Source organism: Rhinolophus sinicus, chromosome 4 (assembly GCF_057876585.1).
Source record: "Rhinolophus sinicus isolate RSI-liver-muscle chromosome 4, RSI-T2T, whole genome shotgun sequence".
In the NCBI taxonomy this organism is placed as follows: Eukaryota; Metazoa; Chordata; class Mammalia; order Chiroptera; family Rhinolophidae; genus Rhinolophus; species Rhinolophus sinicus.
The window spans coordinates 104,851,096-104,868,717 of NC_142504.1; the positions used below are offsets into that span (position 1 = coordinate 104,851,096).

A 17,622-nucleotide genomic window follows, 5' to 3' on the forward strand; every position below is an offset into this window, starting at 1 on the left:
CGTTGTCTCCGGGCAACGTGCTTCCCCTAGTTCTGCTTTCGCGGCTCGCGGTCCCCTTGCAGGTGTGGAGGGAAATCCTGGGCTCGTGCTTGTCACTGGAGCACTGTTTCCGGGCACTATCTCCGAGCAAATCCACAGACGTCTTTAGAGCTTTCTCATGCACTCAATGATTTGCTCCTCAAAACAATCTCTGTAAGTGGCTCTAGGGCTCCTTTCCTCATCCCAGGGCCGGGAATGGGGGCCCGCTTGGGGGAGGCCCATTTTCTCTAATCTCTTAATTGGTGAATCCGTCCAGCAATTCGGAAATCTCAGTAATATTTAAACCCAGCTTGAAACTGCAAAGAGAAAGTTGGACTCATAGTTACTATGTAACTATTAATTTAAGAAACGGGAAACGTAACTTTCTTTTTTGTTGTCGAGTTAAATCTAAGCGCTTAGGTTTGCTCGTTAATTTATTTCAGTGATTCCCAGGCTCCTTTATGTTTGTGAACAGCTTACTTGTAAGCACTTTATCAGGAATCGCTCCCTAAAAAAAAATAAAAATGGCTGTAAGAAAAGATGAAATAGGACCATTTTTGACAACTTGGATGGATCTTGAGAGTGTAATGCTAAGTGAAATAAGTCAGACAGGAAAAGCAGAGAACCATGTGATTTCACTGATATGTGATATATACACCAAAAACAACAAAAGAACAAGACAAACAAATGAGAAACAAAAACTCATAGACACAGACAATAGTTTAGTGGTTACCAGAGGGTAGGGGGGAGGGGGGTGGGAGATGAGGGTAAGGGGGATCGAATATATGGTGATGGAAGGAGAACTGACTGGGTGGTGAACACACAATGGGAGTCATAGATGATGTATTACAGAGTTGTACACCTGAAATCTATGTAACTTTACTAACAATTGTCACCCCAATAAACTTTAATTAAAAAAAAAAAAATGAATGCCATGTTCAAGTTCCGCTAGATGCTCCCCCTTTAAGAAGAGTGAATAATGCTAACTGTGCAGCCTGGGGCTGCGCTTAGATTAATTGTGCTCCACAGATGATGCGTTGTTTTTTTTTAACAAATTGAAGGCAAGACCCTCTGCCCACAAAAAGATTACGACTGGCTGTATTGTGGTCTTCACTGTATTGCAGTGGCCTGGAACCGAACCCACAATGTCTCCAAGGTATGCCTGTATATTACCATAGGACACACAGGGCTCTTACTGCCTGCCTGGGTGGCCTGGCCAGGTTCCTTAACCTCTCTGAGCCACAGAGTTTCCTACTGTAAAATGATAATCCGTCTCTGGAAAGGTTGCTGTGAGGTTGATATGAAATAAAATATACAAAATGCCTAGTGTGTGTTTGGCTTCTAGTGAGCTTTTCTGAATTAGGATATAATGGTATTAATAGTTAACCACTGTTATTCTTTTGTTCCATGATCCTACATGAATGAAAGCTTCAAAGCTTTAAGCCTTCAACCAAAGTGCTGTGGGCTGCTGGTGGACCCCACTCCCCAACCCCCAGTCTCAACCCAACCCCTTCACTCCCTCCCCACCCCGAAATCTGGAGGTCATAAACAGGTTATCTGGAGTGAGTAACCCATATCCTGAATTTGGCGGGAGCGTCCTAGGTTTTTAAGCACCATACTTGGTCGGCTGGCTTGGATTTCTCTCCATGTTGGAATTTCCCTTTCTCTTACATTTATTGTAAGCAGCTACATTGTGATTTTATTCAAGTTTTTGAGGATAAATTATTGATAATTGAAAAACAGTGATTTCTTCCCATGCATTCTGCTACAGAGGTCATCTTAGCTGATAATTGATTGGACAGCGTAGAGGCAAATCTGTACTGGTCTTTGAATCTGGAACATTCTCTCAAATTCTACTGGAACTTCCCCTTCTTTGACATGACCTTAAGATGTTACCTAGACTCTTTTTAGGGCAAAGAAAAAGTGTTTGCATATGGATGGCCCAACAAAACACACTGCTCTCAGTCTATAACCATGAATAGGAAGCAGAGATGGTAGCCCTTTACTAAAGAAGTTATGTGCCTGGGACATAACTACCGACCATGATCTGCCCTGTTAGGAACATATGATCATATTGTTACTGAAGACTCAAGGGGTCTGCTTGCCGGGTGGGCATACAAGCCAAACAAGATACGGCAGGACTGCAGCAAAGCAAGTAAAAGTGTATTTAAGGAATTGGCACCAAGCTGGGAGACACAGGCGAGCTAGTACTCTCAGAAGCCTGGCTCCCCGGTGGCCTCTAGTGGCTGGGTTACATAAGGGGAACATGATTAATCGTGGTCGCTATGGGAGCTGGGGCAGTGGGCTCTACTGATTGGTTGGGGCTAAGGCAGGGGGCAGTTGATCCTGTTATCAGGTATCCAGGGCATGCAGTCCTTGGGGTAGTTCCGCTTTCATGAGTCCGGAGCTGGAACATAACTGGGACCAAGGTTTTATCTTTGACCAAAACTTTACCCTAGTTTGAGGTTTGGTTATTGTATCTTGTCCATGGTTGATAAGCCTGAAGCTTGATTCTTAAGTGAGTTTGACGCTGACCACAACCTAGTGTCCTAAGAGCTTAATGATGAAAAAGAATGGACATAAAGAATGGACATACAATATATGTATAGGCAGGAGGATCTGGTGGAAAGAATGTGAGCTAGTCATAGTTCTATCAGGCTAAACAAAGCTCGCTTGGATTAAAGCAGAATGCATGCTAAAGAAATGAATTATGCAGTTACAAGCTCAGCCTGTGAGGTTCCTTTCCATAGAACTCTTTTTTGTTCACAGTCTAGCTAAAAGTTTGTTATAATTTTATTTATCTTTCCAGAGAATCAACTCTTTCTTTGTTTTGTTAATTTCTATTTATTTTTCCTGTTCTCTATTTCATTTATTTCTCCTCTAATCCTTCTTATTTCCTTTTCCTCACTTGGGGCTTGGCTTGTTCCTCTTTTTCTAGTTCCTTGAGGCTTAGAGCTGTTGAGATCTTTCCTGATAATGATTGTAGGCATTTATTGCTGTGAACTTCCCTCTTAGAAGTACGTTTGCTGCATCCCATAAGTTTTGATATGTTATGTTTCCATTTTCATTTGTCTCAAGATACTCCTCCTTCTCTTTAATTTCTTCTTCAATCCGTTGATTGTTGAGGGTTGTGTTTAATTTCCATGTATTCGTGAATTTTCCAGTTTTCCTCCTGTTACTGATTTCTAGTTTTATACCACTATGGTCAGAAAAAATAGAGGGTATGACTTCAGTCTCCTTGAATTTGCTAAGACTTGTTTTGTGGCCTAACATATGATCTATTCCAGAAAAACGTTCCATGTGTGTTTGAAAAGCTTGTGTGCTCTGCTGTTGAATAGAATGTTCTCTATGTATCTGTGGGTCCATTTGGTTCATATTGTTCAAATCTGCTGTTTCCTTATTGATTCTATGTCTGGATGATCTGTCCATTGTTGAGAGTGGGGTATTAAAGTCTCCAACTATTGTATAGCTGTTTATTTCTCCTTTTAGCTCTGTTACTTTTCGCTTTATATATTTAGGTACTCCAATAATTGAGTGCTTAAATATGTAGTTGTCATATTGTCTTGATGGATTGAACCCTTTGTCATTATATAATTACGTTATTTGTTACTTATTACAGTTACGTGGTGTGGTACAGCAGAATTCTGAAGAAGCCCACTTAGGACCACCCTGTGGACCCGGTACCAGTAGGGGCCCACTGTGCTCCAGTGGCTCCCCACTTGGGATCACGTGAATTTGGGTGAGTCGTCTCTCGGAATTCCAGGTCTCCTTGCTTTAAGTAGCAGGCCTTGACATTATTTGAGCTGTTGTTAGAAAATCTTCAAAGTGGAGAAGTGTTGAGATAACCCAGGGAAAGGAAAAAAAAAAGAATGTGTTGCTGCTTTTGATTTGGGCTTTTTAATTAGATTGCTTACTGAGAGTCTGAACAAAATCTTTGCTGGTTAAATGAGAGACTGAACTCTCTTTAGCTCTGAAAGAGAAAGTATACTTGCTTCCCCAATACGAATAGCCAATGGGGAGATGACAGTTGTTTCAGATTCTGGAGTGGTGGAGACTGGTGCCGTGACATGTCCAGTGTGGTAACACAGCTGATTCTGTAAAAGCTAGTGGGAGCCCCGGGGAGAAGGGCAGTGCATCCTGGAATGGGTTCACCCCGAGACAGGGGCCCATGCCTTGGAAAGGGTCATGGTTCCGGTGATATCTGGTAATCTCTTGCTGGCTCTTGCTTGGATATTGTTAGGTGACTAAGAATCGTTGTGGAGTTGCTAGAGGAAAATTTCCGAAGGTGCAAAGCAGTCTTATAGGGATATTTACTACATTTGGATGGTCTGAAGATGTGCACATACAGGCTGGTTTTCCCTAGAAGTTTGTTCAGACTCTACAAATCTCAAAAGAAAAGCTAATTGAACAGGGGAAATCATGCCCCCGAGGCCAACAAGCCGCAGGACAGCCTCCCATAGATACTAAGATAGCTAAGGTGAGGATCTTTTGATACTTGTAAACTAAGTTTTGCACACACAGTTTGACAAAGCTAGTTATAAAATTGGGCAGAATGAGTGGAAATCATATTTAATTGGTCTCTTGAAGCTTCAAAAAGAGGATTTAGATAAATAGATTAACCTATGATGTCGTTTAGTTGTCAGCCCAATTCTTTGAGATATTAAAAATGGCTGCCCTTATGTTAAAAGGGGGAAGGTCATTTAGAACTTGACTTGTCAAGGACAGATATAAATTGTAACTGCCTCCAGTGCAAAATTTGATCCAACTGTTCTTTCATAAAGTTTTTCTCATGGCTAAAAGGTCTCTGTTTCTGTCTGTCTGTGTCTATATATGTATGTTGTAAATGTGAGATAATTCTGTAACTCCAGATGGTATTGTTAAAATTCAAAGGCAAGCACTTGTAAGAACTGGGTATTCTAAAATTCTCAGAAATATAGATACTAACTCAAATGCTTTTCAAGTTCATATGATTATTCTTTAGTAATAGAAGCTAGCTTAACATTTTTGGTTTAAGTAGAACAGACATGTCTCTATTTTGCCTGGGTTTTACAAAAATAGGTCCATGTTAATAATTGACTTTGATGTCTATGAAATATGTTTTTAGAGGTTATGTCTTCATAAATCTGCCAAGCTAATGAATACTAATTGCTAACTTCTTAGTTTTCATTAGAAATTGAAATTTTCAGGGTTAAAATGTCAATATATGTAAGAATAACTTTTTAGTGTTACATATGCGTCCCTTTTCTATTTGTAGCTGTAGATTCGGTGTGTCAATGGGAGGAGGTGAGCTCAGGATCTTCCTAAATTGTCATCTTGAACTGGCTTCCTTTTTATGGCTAAGTAATATTCCATTATAGGTACACACCACATTTTATCCATTCATTTGTTGGTGGACATTTGGGTTCCACCTTTTGGCTCTTGTGAATAGTGCTGCTATAAATATTTGTGTACAAGTATGTGTCTGAGTACATGTTTTCAATTTGGATATATCCGATTTTACTGGGTCATATGGTCATTGTTTAACTGTCAAACTGTTTTCCACAGTGGCTATACCATTTTACATTCCCAATAGCAATGTTTAAGGGTTCCAATTTCTTCACATCCTTGCCAACACTTGTTACTTTAAAAAAAAAAAAAAATCTACTAGGTTGGTGCAAAAGTAATTGTGATTTAAAAAGTTAAAAATAATTGCAAAAACCACAATTACTTTTGCACCAACCTAATATATAGTCATCCTAGTGGGTGTGAAGTGGAATCTCATTGTGGTTGTTGCATTTCCCTAATGACTAGTGATGGTGAGCATGTTTTCATGTGCTTATTGGCCATTTATCTCTTTAGCAAAATCTCTATTCCAGTCAAGAAGGTCATTTTTACAGTGTTTATGGTTAAAGGTCCCAACTTCCCCTTTTCCCTGATATTCTTTGTTTCCCTTTCAGTGTTTTAACAGGCCTTTTTGTATTTATGGCAGCCATAACTTCCTAACAGATCCTGACAGGACTCTTTGGAGCTGTCTTTCAATTTTCCTAAGCTTTATTCACATCACAGAAAGGCACCAACTGTTAGAATGTATTTAGATTCCATTAGAGTATGTTTTGCTGTCACATTGGAATCTCTTAGGAACCATTTTATCCCCCTGGAGATCGTTACTGAACAGACTGTTTTGGGGACTGAATCTCAGTAAGAACCGTTAGGTGGTGCTCTTTGGTTAAAAACATTTACTTCTCACACAATTTACATATATTAGTACCTCCCAGGAAAAAAAAAAAAGTGGCCTTTAATGTTTTTTCTATACACTATCTCCCAGGTCTGCTGAGAAGTTTTTCTCATACCACTTCTAATCTGTCCTCCCCCAGTTTGACGGGATTGCCCCGATGTAGACATGAAATTCTCCAGAAGCAGGCTGTCAACTGTGGAATAGCAAGCGAAGGCGTTACTGTTTCCCACCCAGACTGATACTGTCTCATCACCAGCTGCTAATTGTGGTGACGAAGACCCCTGTTGCAGTCTTCCTACAGAGAATGACCTTCTCTGTGGCATAGTCTCATCTCCCTTACTCTCCAGGAGCTGACAGTCTGTCTTGCCTACAAGTCAGCAGACTCGGCTCTCCCCCAACCTGAAGCCTCGGGTCTGTCACCTCCTCCTCACCTGCTTTCTTGCCCTTCCCTTTCCTTGCCAATTCCCTTTTGTCCCTTTTCCTGCTAGTTCTCACCATGTACTTCTAGACTTATGTGCTCACTTCCCAGCCTCTACTGTTGGTCAAGGGTTACCTTTGTTCTTAGTCTTGTTCCAAAAAATTGAGGTCATTTGGAAAAATTGTCCCTTATCTATGTAAGTACCCTAAGATGCACTCTTCCTGGACACAATCGATCTTACCAACTATAAATCCGTATCACCGGCCTTTGAAGTCTGACCACCTTTTCCCAGTCATTTCTCCCCTGACACAGAGTACCCTGCCCCTAACTTTATTTCTCACCACCAGAGGACTCCTAAATTCCTTTAGAAACCCTGCAGGCCTAGATTCCTATGTCATATATACAACTCTAAAATAAAAGAATAAATAACCCAACTTATATTTTAAAAGATTATACTTTCCAAAGATTTTACTAAAGCATTTATTTTTTAAACAAAAATATACATTAAATCTCAGATTTATAGAATGTAGAAATAATTTATCGAAAGCAATTTGCATTTTAAAATTATTAATATTGCACCCAGCAATGTAAGTCTTTGACACATTTGCATTGTCGACCTTTCCCACAATTCGCAAAACGGGAGAGAAATCTGAAACTGACAGAATTACACAAGCTAAATTTTCTTTACACACAAAAACAACTTACAATTCTTCTTATTTACAAGATAAAGTTGTAAACTTTCAGAAATTTGTGTCCACAAAGAGCCATACATTCTTTTATCATACCTAGAAAATGAACTATGTACATGCTGAGATTTCCTCATAGGAATTCAATAGGACAGATGTTGTGAACGTTCGCAGCCTAATGGTAAAGAAAAGAGTTACTGAAAACACTTCTATATCTTCACTGAAATATGGAAACTGTGTGAAAGACACAGAATGAGAAAAGCCTCTGGAAAAATAACTTCTGCCTCAGTCTTAGAAATGTGGCTGCCAACAAACAGTTTTTCCGCAAGGCATAGCACAAGTGAGGAAAAGTGAGGTCTCTGTTCGAGTCCCTTATAAAATACTTTACACATAGGCAGGCACAAAGTTTGCTTTTCAAAAGAAAGCTTTGCAAAATATTCTGCAATTTATCACTGATATCCTCAGTTTTTAAAAACTTTTTTTAAAAAGCCCATAAATACTTAAATGCATTTTTAATGAAAGTAGGGAATAAACTCACCTGCAGCTACAGGGAAGTGGCTAAAATAATATTCGAGAGTTAGAGTAAACGTATGTAATGTGCTATTTTAACCTCATAGTAAACCGAAACAGACTGAAACCTTGTACTTAGGAAATCTGAAGTAATAGTCCTTGATTGAACTGAATTATTAAAGCAATATGGGAATGTGAATCACGTAGCCCACTGTCAACTCTGAAAAAACCACGGGACTACATAGCTTCCAGGTGATAAATGTTCACGAATCTTTTCTCATTACCATCATAAACAAAAGATCTTTGTTAAAAGGTGGCCTACAGGGGAAAAAGCAGCTTCTGGGAAATTTGCATTGCAGATCCCAGACTGGAAAATCTAATTGTGATTTTATAATGCACTACCATTTGAATTGAAATATAAGACATTTTCTAATCCTGTTGTCCTAGATGGAGACTAGGTTAAAATGTTCCCTTTGAATCATCATGAGCATTGAACAGTTGAATAACAGGACTTTTAAAAAGGTATTCTTGGCTTTGCTATTGCTTAATAGTCCAACCCAAGGAGTAACTTTGTTAATCAAGGTTATGTCTTCAACATCCTGTGACAAATTCAATTTTTAAAAAAAATAGACCTGAGAGTTTCATTAAAAAAATAGACATTTCCTTTGTGTGATTGTTTCGCTGCAGGCCGGTTTGAGGCCAGGGTATCAGCTCTCCACAGTTCGCCTGTATTCCGCAGTCCCATCGGCTATGATTGCATCCAGGGGAGCGCGCTTCTTGCGGATGCTGCGTCCGGTGGAGATGAGGTCCGCATAGCCCCGCTGGTGGGAGAACGCGTAGGCCGAGCGCCGCGAGGACACGCCACGACGGAACACGTTCTGCCTTCGCTTCCACTGCTCTTCTGCTTTTAACCGCTTGCGATGCTTCTGAATCTACAGAAGGGAGAGAGATGGGACAGAGCTAAAAACTGGCTGAGGGAATGGAAATGAAGGTCTGTGACGGCAGAGGAGCAAACATTCATGGGGCACGTATACCAGGCTTTCCCACACCATTTGGAGGCGGGCATCACCGGCCTCACTTTATAGAGGAGGAAATGGAGATAGACAGGATACGTGAGGGTCTCGGAGCTAGAAAGTGGGGAAGCTTGTGTTCTTTCCAATTCCTAAATCAGAATGGTTCAAGTTCAGGAGAAAAATGTCCCTTGTTGCTATTGCATACACTTATCAGTGGAAAAGGGAGATCTCGGGTATACTGCACGATGCCCCTGTGGCATCTACGCTCCTTTCTGATGGATGGAACCTGAGTGTATTCAGGTAGCTCCTCCTCCATACTGCCACATTCCCCCAAGGATGTGGACACACTCCCAGGCCTGGAACTGACAGATTTCCCTTGCCTGGTACTAGGCCAGGAATGTGCATGCGACCTAATTCTGGCTTTTGAGACCGGATGGAAGTGTGTTGGGCCCTTCCATGAAAAGTTCTGAGGCTCCTGAGGGAAAGCGATAGAATCAGGGAAAGCGATGGAATCAGTCTTTTATCTTCCCATGGATATTGACATGTCAGGATGCGATGCCCGGAACGGCCATAGAGCTCTTGCTGGGCACCAAGATGAAGCTGATAATGAAGATAGCAGAGGGGAGAGATGGAAAGAACCCCAGTCCTTTTTGATGACATTAAGTTGCTCACCAACAGAGCCTGCTAATTATTATGTGAGTTTAGGTGATTGATACATTAGTATGGAACCATTTTGAGCCACAGCTTTCTGTTATTTGTATCTCAAAGGATCCTGCTACAAGAAGTGACATAAATGAAGGGAAAAAAAACCCAAACTATTTGCATGGCAAAATGTTAATAGTGTAATTGTTAAATTGAGAGGCTAGATATATGGGGGTTCTATACTATTCTCCCTCTTTACGTTTGATCATTTTTGTAATAACCAGCAAGCAAACAAAAATGACAATCCCCAAGGACTTATTTGCAAGATGGAATTAAAGAAAGTAGTAGTCATAAAAGTTCATACCAAATTTCCCCGGAGCCTAGAATTTTGCAGGAAAGCTGCTTTTGGGAAATGCTTTTTTTTATTTCTGTGAGGGGCTCCCAGTTAGGAGAGGAACTGTTTTTTCTATACCTTATCACTTTCTGATGGCCAAATGGTCATTGACAAGAAACGGATGGCAACCACGGGCAGTAAGCACACTGCAACAGTCAAAATGATGGTCAACCAAATGTATGGCTGTCTTAGAGCATTTGAAGCTGTGCCTGAAAGAAACATGGAGAATGAATCACAGGGGTCCTTTCATCCCAGGGGCATATTCCTATTCCATAAATGGATTATCTATGGTAAAGTTTTACAACTAGATTGTCTTCCCAAAACATCCCATTCACTGCTCAAGAAATGAACATTTTAAAATCGGATTAAGCAAAGCAAAATTTCGAAGGTAAATTCTTTAGAACAAGGCAAATATACACAAGCAAACAAGTAAGGATAAAAGTGCATTGGTTAACATTGCATTGATTAAAAATGCAAAATGAGGCAATCTGTACTTCTGAATTTTATCAGGAACTTATAAAAGCATTTTCCAATTTATAGTTTTGGTTTGAAACTCCAAATATTAACAACTGGCACTGCCATTTGTGTGATAGGCTTTGTACTAAGTGTTTAATACAGATCGTGCCATGTTATCAGTTCTGAGCGAAGAGTATTACCCTCTTGACCATGTAAGGAAATTGAGTCATGAAGAAGTTATTGGCACAAGGTAAGAGAACTAGCTATGGTAACTCCTGAATTTTAAGACCCACATCCATCTGACAAAAACCAGGCGTTTTCCACTGCAATTCAGCTTCTAGTTTACATCAGAGGAAGTAATAATTCAGTCTATAATGCAATCAGGTAATCATATATACTACTTAATTTTAAAACTAGAGCAAAATTTGCCACAATATTTTCTGTACTTATAAGTTTCTAAAAATGGTCTTTATTTTTTAAATGTTGTTTTTACACTGCTAAATGTGTATGGGTTTAAACACCATGCCCAATGTGAATAGTCTAAGTCACTGACTACCAAAATTTTAAAACGGACTCAGTAAAGAAAAACACAATCATAAAAAAATGAGCTCAACCCCAAGAAGAAAAGGGTTACCATAGCAACTGTCTTTTACAACCCAATAATTGGTCGTAAAAAACAAAACAAAAACTAATCTTTTATAGGGAAACAAGTTTATGGGGATTTATTTTTCCCATTGTGAATCCAAGCTACTCTATTCAAAATAAGTTCATAAATTCCAATTCATGATATTTATTTATAATATGATATTTATCAGCTCAAATTCATTCTAGCATTTGTCAATTTGTCATATATTTTGTTTTTTATAAGTTTACTTACTGCTCTGCATACATATCTTCAATGATGTAGCCCACTTTTGAGTTCTAGAATTCTATCATATAGGATTCATAATCTGATTAGCTAATTGGATATTCTTTGATTAGCTAATCGTATATTCATAGATTGATTAGCTAATTGGGTCTTTGGGTTATTTCCATTTTTAAAAAACAATTAGAAATGTTGTGGTGCAATCTTTGTATAGATTACCTTTCCAAAATTTGGTGTGTTATCTTAGAGTATTTTCCCCAAGTGGAAATAATTTACAGAAAATTTTATAGTTATGTATTTCCAGAGAGTGTTTTAGAACAACTAAACTATATTATAATGCTCCCAGCAAACATGTGTTCTAAATTTACCAATAACCTACCAATATTCGGTTTTATGGTGTGTGTGTGTGGGGGGGGTGGATGGGAGCAGCTTTTATCTAACTTAACAGATGCACAATTATATCTTAAGTTTGTTTCAATTTGCTTTCCTCCCATAATGGTACCACCATTCCAACCCACCACCACCATTCATTTTCCACTCAGGATATTAACGTTCACTAGCAATCATTTACAGTTTGTGTTTTTATTTACCCAGAAGTTATATCAGATTCGAATATTTTTCTGTACATTAATTTTTGGAATTTAGAATATACCAACCTGTAAATTGAAATGCAGATGGAAAGAGAACATGTATTCCAGCACTGTGAAAGTCAAACATGATGCCAAAATATAGTGCAATGCTTCCAAAAATTGAAAAAGCATTCACAAAAGTCCAATAAGAAGTATCCAAGCCAATCTGTTGGGAAACCAGAGAAAAACAGAGCACTCACTTTGGGCAGTTAACAAGAAATAAAAAGATTCAAGGATTCTGAAAATAGAATTCAGCAATTTAGGCATGATTTGGCTTGAATACTGAACAATCAGAAACTATCCTTGGCTCAGGCAAGAAATAGGAAATATGCTTGCTTTTAAGGGGTAAAAAGAGCATTCATATTTTGTAAAGTGGTAGAGGCTCAGTTAGAGGGAGAGGGGGTACCAGGTGGATGTGCACGCTGGCCTATGTACAGAAACACAGGTACCAACAGATACCGAAAACAGTGACTAAACTACATACCTGGAAATTGACTGTTATCACGAGAGCAGAGGCAATTGTGACAGCAAAAGATTGGTAGTCTGACGGCGCCTCTCCATCCTGTCCCATGGTTTGTAGGTAAGCTCCAAGAGGTATGAAGAAGAGAATCATCGATGTTAAGATCCCATGCAGCAAGCTTATGAAGAATTTCTTATAGTTGAACAGTAAGTCTCTTTGTCCCACTACGTATAACCCAGGGAACCGCAGACTCAGTTTGTCACTCACATCCTGAAGGGGAAAACACAATTAGAGCTGTGTACCACCCATCAGGAATCAAAGAACTCCGAGAAATGTTACAACTTTTATGTCACGAAGAGTTTCGACTTGTTAAGTTGTAGGAAGGCAAAGGCCAAACAAGATAAGTCCTGAACAGTCTCAGTGGACGGAGGGCAACCTCATTACTTTAGTCCACCGTTATTTGATATTTCATCAGAGAGGGACTAGGGAGAAGTGTATTATTTTGCTATTTATGGAGAGAAAGCAAGTAAGTTATGTCAAAAAATGTAGGGAGGCTATCTTTACCTAATTCTTTACTTAATTCTTTACCTAATTCTTTGGGAAAGTGTGTTCACATACAAGGTGATGCGTTAGTTCCAAGTTATTCTTTTTATGCATGAAAGCACCTTCTCAGAAGTACTGCTAGATAGAAGGTGGACTAATTTGGGAATTAAACACCTAAGTTTTGGAAAGGGTTAAGATACTTTACTTTTAAAATGAGTGAGTTATAATTACTGTCAAGTGTCTTATCAAGAGTCTTAGTGTCGAGAAGGAAGATGATAAACTTTTGTCAATGCATTCAACCCAGGCACAGAAATCCTGTTACTACAAAACAAGAAGCACAGCACTTACTGTTGTTGCTAGACAACAGACCTATAATGAGACTCACTCAGACGAAACGAAAAGCAAAGGAATGCATTTAAATATTTGCTTTGAACTCCACGAGACGCTCAGTCTGTCCGGAGTGTCCCTGTCAGCACAGGCCTCCTACCTGGTCGAGCAGCCCCATGAGCAGCACGGGCAAGCTGGAGTACAGCACGTTGTAGAGGGTGATGAACCAGTCTTCATATGCAATCTGTGAGGAGATGACAGAGTGGCTGCGTCACCAAGCAAGAAACATCGTTGGCATGCATTCATCTGCTCTCAAAGCAGGGATGTCCCCCAGGCTGAGCAGGGCCTTCTCCTGCCAGAGTAAACACCCCTCCTGTACGCTTACAGAAGGCATGAGTTTGTTTCTGTGTAATGGGCAGAATCAAACACCATTCTGCAGAAATGAAATTTCCCCTTATGTAAGTGGGGGATGTACCCCAGAAAGTTTTTGGAAAAAGTCTTCTATTGGAATAAAGCTGGAAATTGAGTCGGTGTTCATCCTTTTTATGTCCCTTAATTAATGAATTTGAATACATGCAACTGGCCCAAAAGCGCATAGATACCATTAAATTTTCTTTTGTCTTGCAAGTCTAGCATTTTCATTCAAACATTTTGTAAGACAGAATTGGACCAGAGGTAAGACCTGTGCTTCTGAAAGGGGTAACTAAGGCTGTGCACACACCTGTCCTCAGGGTGGGCTGGAGGAAATGGGCTTACTCAGCACCAGCACTTATATACAGCCCAGCATGGAAATAGGAAAAAGGCCCCCGGCCCTGCTCAAGGTCACTCATGGCCCTGTTTCTGAGGCCCCTCTGATAACTATTTGTCTGTGGCATAGCATCAGAGAGGTTTGGCCAACCACAGACATTGACTTAGGTTCATTTTTTCTAATGATAATTTTCTGCTGTGTCAAGATTTTAACATATCACATATGTCCACCATGCCTGTTTCAGCAAAAACTAAAACCCCAGAACAAATGGAGACATGATAATTGATTATCTAAAATTTATATTATGCCTTTAGCCTTGGTCACGGTATAATTTTATGCCTTCAAAGTTGAACAATTTCTTATCACTATTCTTCATGGCAAGGTGACTCAGAAGAAAATCTAAGGTGAAGGCAGAGACACAAACAAAAACCCGAGAGACCAGGGAAAAACGCCAGCTTATAAAACATCAGAAACATTTTAGAAAAGTAATCCATAATCTTAATCTGTGCCTCAGCAATCAAGAGAACACCAAAACTGCAAATCCAATAAATAATGATGGTGATGTGACATTACCTGTGCAGAGTACCCATTGAAGAAGGAGTACCAGAAATGAACCAGAGTGAATGCAAAGTTTTTATAAAAGAAGTATCGTAGGAATTTGCACATCCTTATGTAAGACCACCGGCCATGCACCAACAGCAATCTCTGCAGGTATCTGAACTGAGCAAAGGAATAGTCACTTGACATGACGGCTTGCATGCCTTCTTGTCCACTTATTCCAACACCAATGTGGGCAGCTATGGGGCAGAGGGAGAAGATACTGTGAATCATAGGCCGATTACAAGGTAGAACATTGAGATGACAACGTCTTTCCATAGCAAAACAAAAAACAGACATTCATAGAGCAATAAATAATGAAAACTCTTGCTCACCATCCCCCACTGCAGCTTCTGAACTCAACTCAAAATCAGAGGTAAAGTTGCTAAACATGTGGTTGGGCCACCATAAATATTTGTGAAAGGATCTCAGGTGGGTGAGGATTCTATTTGGATTATCTGGCTAGCTCATAAGCCATCCTTCCCACCCACAGGGTGAGCCCCAGGCACACAGGTATACTAATCTGCCCATGCCCATCTGGCCACACTGAGTCAGCCATGGGCAGATACGTAATCAATGGTAGATACTAAGAACGGGTTCTCAACTTTCATTCCACCCTGTTCTAATTGGAGACATGGGACCGCAAATAAAAACCCTGCATTGCCCATACTCTCTTGCAGCTAGGTTCTCTTTGTGAGTTAAGTTCCACTGTTGTGATCCACTTGATGCTTGGAAGCAGAAGTGAATTAAAGCCCAGCATCACTTCCCTTTTTGGCATTTCTACAACAGAAATGCCATTTTCTAGCTGCCAGATGTTGGCAGACACCTGCAAAGGCTTCTCAAGTGAAAAGCTCTTCCGAAGACCCTCAAAGCTAGAATCTCTGCTAGTGAGTGATCGAGATGTTAGACACTCAGCCCAGATTCTGCTTCTGCAGTCCAGCCGAGCGTGTATGAGTATCCAGTCCCCTGTATTAATCACTTCCTGCTTAAAAGTACTGCAGGGTGTCTGATTCCTGTCCTGCGCCCTGATTGGTAGAAAACTCAACCTGGGCCAATCAGTGTCTGTCTTGGCATTTGGAATTAGGATTTGGGTATGTTTGTGCTTGAAACTTTAACATATAAATTCCTGAGGTGTGGGATGGATAGATTTCTTTCTGAGGGGTTATAAAGTGCAGATAAATAATCTAGAGAGAGGGAGAGACAGACAGACAGACACTGGGTTTCTGTTGAAGCTCTAGGTCCTGGTTCCAGTATCCTCTGAGGCCTCGCTTTTTGGGCAGCCTGAGACATCTATGTATCCTTTAAAATAAATTTCTTTTTGTCTTAAGCTAACTTTAGTTCTTCAACACATATAATCAAAAGAGTTCTGGTCGGCTGGGTGGCTCAGTAGGTTAGAACGTGAGCTCTGAACAACAGGGTTGCCGGTTGATTCCCGCATGGGCCAGTGAGCTGCGCCCTCCACAACTAGATTGAAGACAACAAAGCTGCCACTGAGCTTCCAGAAAGGTGGCCGGATGGCTCAGTTGGTTAGAGTGCAAGCTCTCAACAACAAGGTTGCAGGTTCAATTCCTGCATGGGATGGTAGGCTGCGATCCCTGCAACTAAGATTGAAAACGGCGACTGGACTTGGAGTTGAGCTGTGCCCTCCACAACTAGATCGAAGGACAATGACTTGGAGCTGATGGGCCCTGGAAAAACATACTGTTCCCCAATATTTCCGCCACCCCCCAAAAAAAGAAAAAAGTTTTAACTAAGACACTATTAAAATTTCAAAGGCTTATTCAAGGCCTACCATGACCTCAAGACACATTTTTTTTTTTTTTGCTTGGGGGAAGGTTTCTAGAATGGATAAAAATGAAAGTCACAATCTTTTCCATTCTCCCCAAAGTCAAATCACATTCAGCTTAGAGAATTGCAAATTTTATCTCGGTCTTAGAAGTTATGAAAGTGAAGACAGATAATGAGATCATTTAGAGAACATATGTTTGGAGAACACGTCCTATGACTCAAACCCTGAGAAGTGACTGCCAATTCAGCAGAGCTTCCAACTAAAAGCAGCTCCAAAAATCCCACCCCATTTGCGAAACACAAGGTCTGGCAAATTCAAAATGTAGTGACTTGTCCAAACCTAAGCGTTCAGTAACACTTTGTAATTCTAAAAAATAGACTTGCATCTCGTTCAATATTTATGACCTCTTTGAAAACACACAAATACTTCTGATGATCGCCAAACTGCTCCTTCCTACCAAACCAAGGCTGTCTTTTCTGAACAAGCAGCAGAGGGAAATGTTGAGATTGTGTTGGAACTGAGGAAGGGGCATGCCTGCCACAGGCCCTGGAATCCAAGCCAGCCTTTCTGCTGAGCAGACCCAGGACACTATGGGAAATTATTCATGGTGATTCCAGGCAACGAACAGATGTGCTTCATAAGGCCACACTGGTTTTTTCCCTAAAATCTAAATATAGGCACCTGGTTTTCCTGAAATTCCAAATGTGGTTTCAAATGCCTCACCAGCGAGCTCCTTCATAATTCCTTAACAAACTAATCATTTCCTCAAGGCGTTCTGCCTCTACCTCATTTCCCTCATGCTGCTTGTTCATTCTCAGGGCCTCAGGCCAAGAAAAAACAACAACCATCAGCCAGTAGACATCTATAGGCACAAAAGAGGGAGAGGGCAGCCTGTGAGAGTCCTTGGATCCTTGCTGGGGCAAAACCGTGGTGGGTTGCAATTCCCTCCACTTCTACTGGACTGCACTGCTGACCATGACACTTGTTAGCAAATGGTCAGATTTTTCTTGACATTTACATTTCACTCTACTTCTTTATAAACAAGTTTTTGTGTGTTTTTTTTGGTGTGTGTTTTTTTATGTATGTAGTTCTTGATGCAGTTGAAAGAGATAAAATTTTTTCAAAGTACAAAAAGGCACTAACAATACTAGCGTAAGGCTACTGACTTCCAACAAGACCTCGGAGTTTCCTTGATTTTTGTCCCAAATGGATGCTCCATAGATTATATATAAAAGCACCTGCCTATGACAGAGCTTAATAAAATTCTTAAGACAACTTAAGAAAAACAAGTCTCTGTAAGGTTATCTTTGTTG

At 40.2% G+C, this 17,622-nt stretch overlaps 1 protein-coding gene and 1 long non-coding RNA gene across 3 annotated transcripts in view; one reads left to right on the forward strand and one right to left on the reverse strand.

The window, feature by feature from the left end:
• The first annotated feature begins 52 nt into the window (after window positions 1-52).
• On the forward strand, window positions 53-8,667 carry LOC141573134 (uncharacterized). Of its 2 annotated transcripts, XR_012498737.2 has the most exons (4): window positions 57-192; window positions 1,080-1,174; window positions 3,638-3,757; window positions 8,534-8,667. It is a non-coding gene; the product is annotated as an uncharacterized LOC141573134 (long non-coding RNA). The 2 variants fall into 2 exon arrangements; XR_016021180.1 differs by lacking the exon at window positions 1,080-1,174 and having other exon boundaries at window positions 53-192.
• ATP8B1 (ATPase phospholipid transporting 8B1) overlaps window positions 7,113-17,622 on the reverse strand; it is a 114,456-nt gene continuing 103,946 nt past the window's right edge. The window contains exons 23-28 of the mRNA XM_074339910.2: window positions 14,497-14,720; window positions 13,336-13,419; window positions 12,330-12,575; window positions 11,873-12,011; window positions 9,974-10,104; window positions 7,113-8,778 (exon numbers count right to left, since the gene is read on the reverse strand). Coding sequence (XP_074196011.1) covers window positions 8,554-8,778; window positions 9,974-10,104; window positions 11,873-12,011; window positions 12,330-12,575; window positions 13,336-13,419; window positions 14,497-14,720 — 1,049 coding nt within the window. The 3' untranslated portion in view covers window positions 7,113-8,553. The remainder of the gene's footprint in view (window positions 8,779-9,973; window positions 10,105-11,872; window positions 12,012-12,329; window positions 12,576-13,335; window positions 13,420-14,496; window positions 14,721-17,622) is intronic.